This window comes from Chrysochloris asiatica, unplaced genomic scaffold (assembly GCF_000296735.1).
Source record: "Chrysochloris asiatica unplaced genomic scaffold, ChrAsi1.0 scaffold00037, whole genome shotgun sequence".
NCBI lineage: Eukaryota > Metazoa > Chordata > Mammalia > Afrosoricida > Chrysochloridae > Chrysochloris > Chrysochloris asiatica.
Genome location: NW_006408555.1, coordinates 17973755 through 17983702, shown reverse-complemented (window position 1 = coordinate 17983702; position 9948 = coordinate 17973755). Strand labels below are relative to the sequence as shown.

General features: G+C 42.8%; 1 protein-coding gene across 1 annotated transcript; it reads left to right on the top strand.

The window, feature by feature from the left end:
• The first annotated feature begins 2852 nt into the window (after nucleotides 1-2852).
• On the top strand, nucleotides 2853-6639 carry TXNL4B (thioredoxin-like 4B). Its single transcript, XM_006860198.1, has 3 exons — nucleotides 2853-2984; nucleotides 4378-4529; nucleotides 6474-6639. The coding sequence occupies exons 1-3, from the start codon at nucleotides 2853-2855 to the stop codon at nucleotides 6637-6639; spliced, it is 450 nt and encodes a 149-aa protein (XP_006860260.1).
• The last annotated feature ends 3309 nt before the right edge of the window (nucleotides 6640-9948 follow it).

Genomic DNA, 9948 nt, shown 5'->3' with positions numbered 1-9948 from the left:
TGAATCCAGCTTTACCCTCTGGAAGTTCTCTGTCAATGTATGCTTACAGCCGTTTCTGTATTACCTTTTGTAAAACTACTCACATGAGGTGTCAAAGATACTGTCTGATGATTTCTGAATTCCATTGGGTCACCTCTCTTTGGGATGGGCAGAACTACAGATTTCTTCCAATAAGTTGGCCAAATAGTTGTCTTCCAAATTTCTTGGCATAGATGAGTGTGTGCCTCCAGTGCCACCTCACTTTGTTGAAAGATTTCAATTTGTATTCCATCAGTTCCCAGTGCCTTGTTCTTTGCCAATTCCTTCAGTGCACCCTGGACTTCTTCCTTCAGGATCACTGGCTTTTGATCATATGCTACCTCTTGAAATGGTTGAACATCAACCATTTCCTTTTGATACAGTGACTCTGTATTCCTTCCATCTTCAAAATCAAACGACGTATTTCATTAGGCAAATCTGCTGCACAAGACCTTTTTAAAGTGTTGAAGAGCAAAGATGTCAGCTTGAGGACTAAGGTGCGCCTGACCCACGCCATGGTATTTTCAATAACCTCATATGCGTGTGAAAGCTGGACAGTGAATAAGGACCACAATAGAAAAATTGATGCATTTGAGTTATAGTGTTGGAGAATTTTGAAAGTATCATGGGCTTTCAAAAGAACCAACAGCTCTGTTGGAAGAAGTGCAGCCAGAGTGCTCCTAGGAGGCCAGGATGGCCAAACTTCATCTCTCATACTTCGGACATATTGTCAGGAGAGACCAGTCTCTGGAGAAGATCATGTTTGGTAAGGTAGAGGGTGAGAGAAAAAGAGGAAGGCCCCCAGCAAGATGGATTGGCCAAGTGGCAGCATCAATGGACTCAAGCGTAGCAACAATTGTGAGGTTGGCCCAGGACCGGAGAGTTTCGTTCTGTTGTGCACAACTGTTTATCTTCATCGTTCATTTCTAAAACAATATTTAGTGGCTGGATAGTGGCTTCTTGAAGGAATCTCATTTAGGTCACCAGTCCGCAACTCATGGTCATTGAGGTTGTTTCTGGTTTTTTACCATTATAATACAATGATTATACTTTGCACATCAATCTTTATGGACAGATCTCATTATTTCCTAGGTGTTTCATTTTTCTTAATGGCATTCTTACCCAAAGAACCTTTCACTTTTCTTTCCAGAACAGTTTTTCCGCTCTACATTCCAGCTGGGATTATGACTGCCACCCCCGACATTCACACTTGTTATTTAAACATACCCTCTGGTAAGGTGATGACTGGAGATAACATCCCACCCTAATCCTGCCTTATCAACATAACAGTAACTCACTTCCAAATGAGACCAGAACCACAGGCATGTTGTTGTTGTCAAGTGCTGTCCAGTCATTTCGGACTCTTAGCAACCCTGTATAGGGCTTCTGAGAAGCAGCTGATGGGTTTGAACCACTGACCTTACGGTTAATAGTCTAGTATTTATCCTGCAGTGCCAGAGCCTAGAATTATAACAGATAACAAAATGGAAGAGAATTGCATCAGATCATAAATTGAAGAACAACCACAGAATGCTTGCCATTAGGCCCTAGCCAAGCTAAAATATCACCCTAACCTTCACAGGTTCCTACACCTTATTTGGATGGTCCCACCCAATCATTGTATGGAAGTCACAAAGACTAAGACTAGAAAGGCAGTATTAAGTACTTCACCACACCTCAGTGTGTTATTTTATTGTTATGACACACACTTCCTCAGTTGACCTGTTTGTCATAAATAAATGTCCATCAGTAAGGCATGAAAGTCCTGGTGTAGTACTGTAGGATAAACACTAGACCTCAAGATCATAAGATGGGCCATTCAAACTCACCAACTACTCATCGGAAACCCTACACAGGGTTGCTATGAGTCGGAACCGACTCAATGACACTTAATAACAACAACTCAATAAGGGACTGTTTAAAAAGTATGTTATGGAATAGTAGGCAACTATGAAGACAAATATAAAAGTTTAAAATATAAAGTATGAACATTGTCATATGGTAGCTAAACAATGCAAAGTACAAAAGTGTGGGAGAAGTGTGTGCTGTGTGTTTCATCTGCCTTTCAGAGCGACTCTTCCTCCTCCACTAGACTGCTCTGGGACCAAGAGGCCAGCCTGCCTTACCAGGTCCCCAGCCCTGGGATTCCAGGTAGAGGCAGCCTTGGAGCCCTGGCAGGAGGGGGCAGAGTGACTACGCCCCTTCACTGTGGACTGAACCTAGAGGAGCCCTTCACTCAGCTGTCCCCACCACCTGCTTCCACTGACTCCTACCTCCCTCGGCTCCAGTTTCACTGCCCTAGACTTCGTCTCTATACCTCATCTCCTATACCTTGGCCTCATTCAACTCTTAGATTGTCCAAATCTGAGAAGGATATCATTCCTGATGGAACACTGATAAAATAGGCTATCTTTATTGGTAAAAAGGGAAGAAATAGGTACGCATATTTGTAATCTGGATGATACAGAATAAACAATAAAAATACTTACCTGTTGAGCAAATTTGTGTGGGAAGCAGAGCAGTGGGAAGTGAGCCTGGGGAGGGAGACTTTTCATAGTACATGTTTCTATAGTGTTCCTTTGAAGCGTGTAAATCTATTACCTACTCCAAAGAAGGAGCCTTGGTGTGGCACTGTAGGGTATATACCACACTGCAAATCACAAGGTCAGTAGGTCAACCACACCCACCACTCCTTGGAAACCCTGTAAAGTCTCCCTGAGTCGAAACTGATCCTGTGGCACTTAACAGCAACAACACTCCAAAAAAAACTAAACTATCTTTAAGCATTTCAACTTTATTTCAGGATTGACTGTGACAGTTTGGATTGTTTCAAGATGAGCTTTCTGTTGCCCAAGCTGACCAGCAAAAAAGAAGTAGACCAGGCAATAAAAGGAACTGCAGAGAAGGTGTTGGTTCTCAGGTTTGGGAGAGATGAGGATCCCGTCTGTCTGCAACTAGATGATATTGTGAGTGAGTTTTCAAATACATTATCTTTATTAAAAGTTCCTAAATTGTCACTTCATCCCCTGCAGAATATATGAAGGAGAGTGGGCAGGGCCTGAGGGTACAGCTGTCGGTTCTCACTAAGAACTGATGGTGTTCCTGCCACTGAGGTGAATCCCCAGATCTGTGGTGTGCTGAAATCTGATCTGAATGTCCTTCCCCACTAGCTGCTGAGGAAACTCAGATCCACCAACAAAGCTGTGCAACAGCAGGAAACATTAGTAACAAGTATCTACAAGCATGATCTAATTCAGCCTCACTCAGTGAAGTGATACTCCATTTCCCAGATGGGGTGGATAGTGTCAGCAGATAGGTCAGGTCACTTCCCAAACCACAGAGCCACTCGATTACTGAACTGGGATTTGAACTGGCTGCAGATACTCTCTTTAATCTAGATTACTGCCTCAAGTATGTGCCTTATTCTAATCTCTCATCTGCCAGCACATCCTCACACTCAGATGAGTCAAAAATGGGAGTTGGGGGCACATGGAACAGGCTAGGTTGATTCTTGCCTCCAGTGATTATGGAGATAGCCTTCACCCAAGACTAAGACCTCTTCCCTCCATTTCTGTTGCCACTGGTAACAATGTGCATCAGCAGTGTATAGGAATCCTCAGTGTGATGATTTAAAACGCGTGTGTGGTGGAGTGGGGGAAGGAAGGACCAGAGTAGAGTATACCACTCTGCTGGCGGGAGGCAGGACTATCACAGATGTCAAGAGCACACTCTGAAGTCAAGCTGTCTGAGCTCAAATCCTAGCCTTACTGTTTACGAGCTATGTGTCACTGAACAGAGTGCTTTACCCCACTTTCCTCCGTTTCCTCATCTGGGGAATGGAGACTACAGTAGAGCATCTCCTGTAGGAGTGTTGCCAGGATTGAATGAGTTAATACAGGAAAAAGACTTTGAACAGTTAATACATGGTAAGTGCCAGATACAGAAAGTATTTGCTATCATTATTAATTTTAGGGACTTTTCGTATCTGCTTGACATATTAGTTGTTTGTTTGAAGTAAAAATTTTTTCACACAGTATTACCCGGGACTCCTAGTCAGCAGTGATTGGGAGTCTGATGAGAAGGTTACACCATGTCTCATGGACCCTAGTGGGAAACCAAAAAGGACTACAGTCTTGGCCCAGGAATTATTTTCAAATGAAATATTCCGTCCTTTGTCATTTCTGTAAATGTAATGTAAGTACTGACTCATAGCAACCCTATATGGGTTTCAGAGGAGCAGCAGGTAAGTTTGAACCACCAACCTTGTGGTAAGCAGTCCAGTGCTTATCCTACAGTGCCACACCACTTCTATCCTAGTGCCCTCTCTTATTGTAACCACATCTTTCTCTACATTCACAGCTTTCCAAGACCTCATCTGACTTGAGTAAAATGGCTACTATATACCTGGTAGATGTGGACCACACTCCAGTGTACACTCAGTATTTTGACATCAGTTATATTCCATCTACTGTATTTTTCTTCAATGGCCAGCACATGAAAGTGGATTATGGGTAAGTGAGATTAACATGAGGTTATTGCAATCTTAAGCGATTCCTTGAAAACAGTTTTAGCAGCTGGCCTGTTTGTCTGTGGTGTTGATGCTGTGAGTCTTGAGTTAGTCATGTTTCCCCAACCAATACACTCTCATTTTCCATGTAAAAACTGTCATGTCAAATGAGTGTTTCAGATGCTACTGCTAAATTGTAATTTCCTACTTAAGTATGAAGGAATAGTACAGTTTGAAAAGTAGTAACTATGCTTCAGCTAGAAAACATAGAATCATTTTTTGGGTTTTTCCCCTAGCAATTTCATTTAAAGCAAAATAGGAAATACATGATTATCCTTAAGTTTTTAAACTGATTGGTTACATTTGAAAAGTATTCCAACAAACTAAGACATGCTTCTTTCTTGACAAGTTTCCTATGTAATGCCACTTTGAAAAACATAGAAGCCAAACTTCTTCAACTAAACCTCTATTTCCTCATTTGTGAAATCCAGTCAGCTTCCCAATATCTGGTGTGGCTTGTGCCCCTAAGTCTTACTCTTTCTTGCTTTTATTGGCTTGTCCTCTTTTTAGATCTGTGTATCTGCTTTGCCTTTGTCTGCTTGAAAATACAAGCCATTTATTCGCCTGGAACAGTTACGGCAATTAGTCATTTGGTACAAACTTTCTAGAGGAGAGTTCATAACACTACAGATCAAATGTCTTAAAAGTGTTTATACATTAGTACCCTAGTATTGCATTTTTAAGAATTTCTCTAAAGAAAAATCATCATGAACATGGACAAAATTGGCTATGTGGCTGTTCATTTGCTTTCTAAATGAATACTTAGAAAGAATCTAGATGTTCACAAAGAGCTTTTGCTTAGCAGTTTCATGTGATGCTGTAGATAGATAATTCACAACTTTGAAAAAATTATGGTAGTTAAAAAAACACATAAAAATAGTTTGTAAAGTATGATTCTCATTATTGTGAAACTCACATAAGAGGGGGCTTCAGAAAGTTGATGGAGAATACCATTATCTTTTTTCCATTTTTTCACAAGATTTTTGAAGCCTACTTGTGTGTGTATGTGTGCGTGTTTCACAGTAATAAGAATCATTCATATGTTTTATATACATATATATAGAATCCTGGTGTGGTGTTATAGGATAAGCACTGAACTGCTAACCAAAAGGTCAGTGGTTCAAACCACCAACTGCTCCTCAGAAACTATACAGGGTCATTATAAGTCAGAACCAATTTGTCAGCACTTAACAACTGTATACGTACATACATACATACATCTATATAAGAGTTCTCATGTGGCACTGTTAAGATAAACCCTGGACTGCTAACCACAAGGTTGGTGGTTCAAACCCACCAACCACTCCTCAGAAACCCTATACAGGGCTTCTGTGAGTAGGAAGCAACTCAGTGGCACTTAACCACAAGAACAATATATATACACGTCCATGTGTACTTTGAGAAGATTGGAAAGATACACGCCAAACTATGACCTCTGGCCTCACTAGTGCTATGCTTTTCTTGTATAAATTGTGTCTATAAACAGACCTGATGTTTGTAATACTAAAAAAAAAAAAGCAAGTACTTAATTCCCTCCAAGGATCGGAACTAGTTAACAGGCGCTTTGCACAGTGCCTAACCAGAACAGTAACAACACAAGCAAATCATGGTCGTGCCAACACTAGGAAACTGCCGATCCCAGTGGTGGTGTGAGTCAGCTTGGAAGCAGCAGCTTCTCCCAGGCAGAGCCTCCAGCCTGCCCCAGTGACCCACAAGCACAGATTCCCATTGTCTACCCAACAGCCCCTTAGTCCCAGTGGAAAAGTCAGTGCTGCTCTTAATGTCTTCTTCCCTGACAAACAGAAAAGAAACAGGCTCGTATCGTTTTGTGTGTCCTGAAATAATCGTTGAAAGCTCTGAGAAGTTGTTTCTCTGTTATGCTGTCCAGGTCCCCGGATCACACTAAGTTTGTGGGAAGTTTCAAAACCAAACAAGACTTCATAGATTTGATTGAAGTTATTTATCGAGGCGCAATGAGGGGAAAACTTATTGTCCAAAGCCCTATTGATCCTAAAAATATTCCCAAATACGACCTCCTCTATCAAGACATTTAGCTCACGAGCTACCGTCAACATGGAAGCAAATGGAACATCTCAACACAGCACCCAAATCCAGCTGTGTTCCTGCTGGTGCCCTTTGGAAACATGTTCATCATCCCAGTGGAGAAGAGGGTTGACTTGGGTGAAAAATACCTGGTCCCTAGTAGACGAACACACTGGTCTTGGATGATCTGAGTTCCTCCATTTCTACTACCTGCAAATCTCAGAACAGTCAAGTCACACTTCAGTTTCTCCAGAGCGGTGAGGTGAACTTTTGTGTGTGTTGTGTTTCTCTTTCTTCTTTAAGATAAAACACGGTCCCCCTAAACGTTGGCTGGAACAATTTGATTTAACCATGAGATAGACAATTAAAATGGAAATCAGTTACCGTTGTTTACCTAGATACACACACTCATCCACACCTCTCGCTCATTACTTAGCTATTCCTCACGTTTTTCTTACATGATCCTCCTAGCTCTTGTCCTGATTTCATGGGTATCTCAGAATGCTCCTAGGAAACCCTGTACAGGGTCACTGAGTCTTAATCAACTCAATGGCATTAAACAGCGACAACATACTGGTAACAGTCATGTTTGTTTAATTGTGGACCTCTGTTTCATGTTGAAATTCATACCTTTAAAAGTCTATTACTGTACTCACTTTACTAGCTTTTAAGTTTTTAAATTGTCCAGAAAGTGAGAACTTGGTCCTCAATGATCCAGCACCCACTTTGAGCTAAGCAGTGAATTAACTACCCAGGGTTCTGGTGTAATAATGTAGGATAAGTATGAGACTGCTATTCACAAGGTCAGTGGTTCAAACCCACCAGCCACTCCTCAGAAACCCTAGATAGGATCGCAGTGATACTGGTTCGGGCTGTTGTTGTCGTTAAGTGCTAGCGAGTCAGTTCCAACTCATAGTGACCCTGTGTAGGGTTTCAGAGGAACAGCTGATCCTACAGCGCCACACCAGGAGAAGATTAAAAAGCCATGAAATAGTATACTGACGAGGTTTATTAGAATGTGGAAAATGTGCAAGGGGCCATGCCACAGATAGCAGAGTCTCCCAGTGCTAACAGTCTAAGATGAGGGGTTAATCTTCATAGGGCAGTTATGCGTGATTTCAAAAAAACGAGGTGAGCTTTCCTGTTTGCATAGTTCCAGTCTCAGGTCATTTACCCGCCTCCTTTCCCCCCATGCTGTGCACGCATCTGGTGCCCACTATGGAGTCTGATTTCAGGATGGATTCCTTTGCGGAGGCGTCTGGGATACTTGGCATGACCAGGTTTGTGCCTGCGCTGAAAACTGGTTTAGAGGGAGGTTAATGTGTAGCTGATAGTAGCTGAATAGAGAAGGAAGTCTCACAACCCCCGCTGGGTTCCAGACCCACAAGGAGATCGTTTTTTTTTATTTTGATCTTGTTTGTATCCTGCCTCCCAGACACAAGGAGATAGATTCTAGCTATTGTCCACATCCTGCCCTTCTGTTCTGCGTCTTTGCAGGTTTTTATGGTCACATTGATTTTTTTCCCCGAAGCCACTTTTCAGCTGCCCCAGTCATTTTCCTCTTGTTCCCTTACCCTAACAGCTTTGAGTTGGAACTGTCGAAATGGCAAACAATGAGAAGTAAGTAAATAGAAGGAGCCCTGCTGGCTGCTACTCAGAATGGCCAAAGCAGTCCTAACCCACCAGCTATTCTGCTGGAGAAAGATCCGGCAGCCTGCTATGTTCACGATTTACAGCCTTGGAAATCCTGTCCTAGAGGGTCACTAGGCTGTGAATCAGAAGGAAAGCATTGATTTTGGTGTGAGTTTAGTAAATAGAAACAGGTCTGTCCTGGAAAACAAACTGTCTGCCTCATCCTGAGACAGAAAATTTAATTTCAAGGGCTCAAAATTTAGATGTCAGAATTTTTAGGAAGAAATGCCCTCTTGAGGGAATATGTCAGTTTTAATGACTTTATGAAGAATTGCTGTCCCAGACACAACTGGCCACCACTTAGGCAAATTACTGCCCTTGTCGAACGTCATAGGGCTCTTGTACTGACCTGAGAGAGTGGACAAGCACAGGTACCCAGGGTAGTAGTCATGCCTTGTGGCCGGCTTAGCAGCCATCATTGTCTCTGAAAGTCCATCCCTCTTTTCCAAGTGCTTCCTTTCCCAGTTGGTTCTGTAGCAAGAGGTGAACTTGTAACTTGGTTCTGACATCAGCAGTCACACAAGGTAAAAATGAAAAAAAAAACACCTTTTCCTGCCACTTCTGGCTTCTCCCCCCCATCCTCGCTCCCACCCACAGTTTCTGCTTTACATTATAATTGGGACTTGTAGCAGCTAAAGGGCCTGAGGAAACTAACATTGGGGTGGAAAAGTCAGCATGCTGAGGGGGATCCTAAATGGCTTGCTCTTTCCAGATGGTGGGGTTGTTGCTGTTGCTGTGGAGTGCTAACTCATGGTGACCCTGTAGAGGGTTTCTAAGGAGAGGCTGCTGAGCTTGAACCACCAACCTTGCAGTTCAAACCGGTCTTGTAGTCGAGCACATTAACCCACAGGGCCTCCCTCGCAGGATTCCTTCCTCAAAATGGTCTTGAACTGCTAAACAAACTAGACCCACCTTCATGAGAGGCCTTCTGGGAAATCTCTTCATTGCTTAAATCGCAGTTAGGTTTTCTGTGGCACCCCAAGTCACACAGGGTTTATGTATAGTACATGCTCAGATACAAGCAGAGCTTAGAAGTGGACTATGTAACATGCCGTAACTCCTCTCCTTCTCTGGGCTTCAGGGGGGCTTTCCCTGGAGCTCCGTTTATATTACTGTTTTTAGTTACATTCTTTTCTGGAAGTAGTGTGTGGGAAGTCCATGCTGAATGGTCACTTTCAATGCTACATGGTAACATAAGTAGAAATGTCACATGGTCAGGGAAAACAGGTTTCTCAGAGGATAGTAGGAGGTGTGGTGCACAGAGGGGAAGGACAACGGAGCTGAGGCCCCGGAGAGAAGGTACAGGAACTGGAGACAGCAGGGAAACTTCAGAGAGTGTGCAGCCTCCAGTGGTGTAAAACCCAAAGGTTGGGACCACGAGGGGAAAAGATGCTGCTGAGGAGAAAGGCAGAGAAGATCCGTGAATGGAGAAAAGAGCAGATGTTTTGTTTCAGTGTTTCTCTCCCTGATTGGTGACCAGATGCCACTTCATGCAAACAGATTACTCACTAACAAACCCAGGGATATCTCAGGGCTGAAGATGCTCCCAAGAGAAAAAGGCATAACTGCATTCTGAGAGCATTGTTTACTTTGTTTGGGTTTCGGTTTTTGTGTGTTTGACAGTGTAT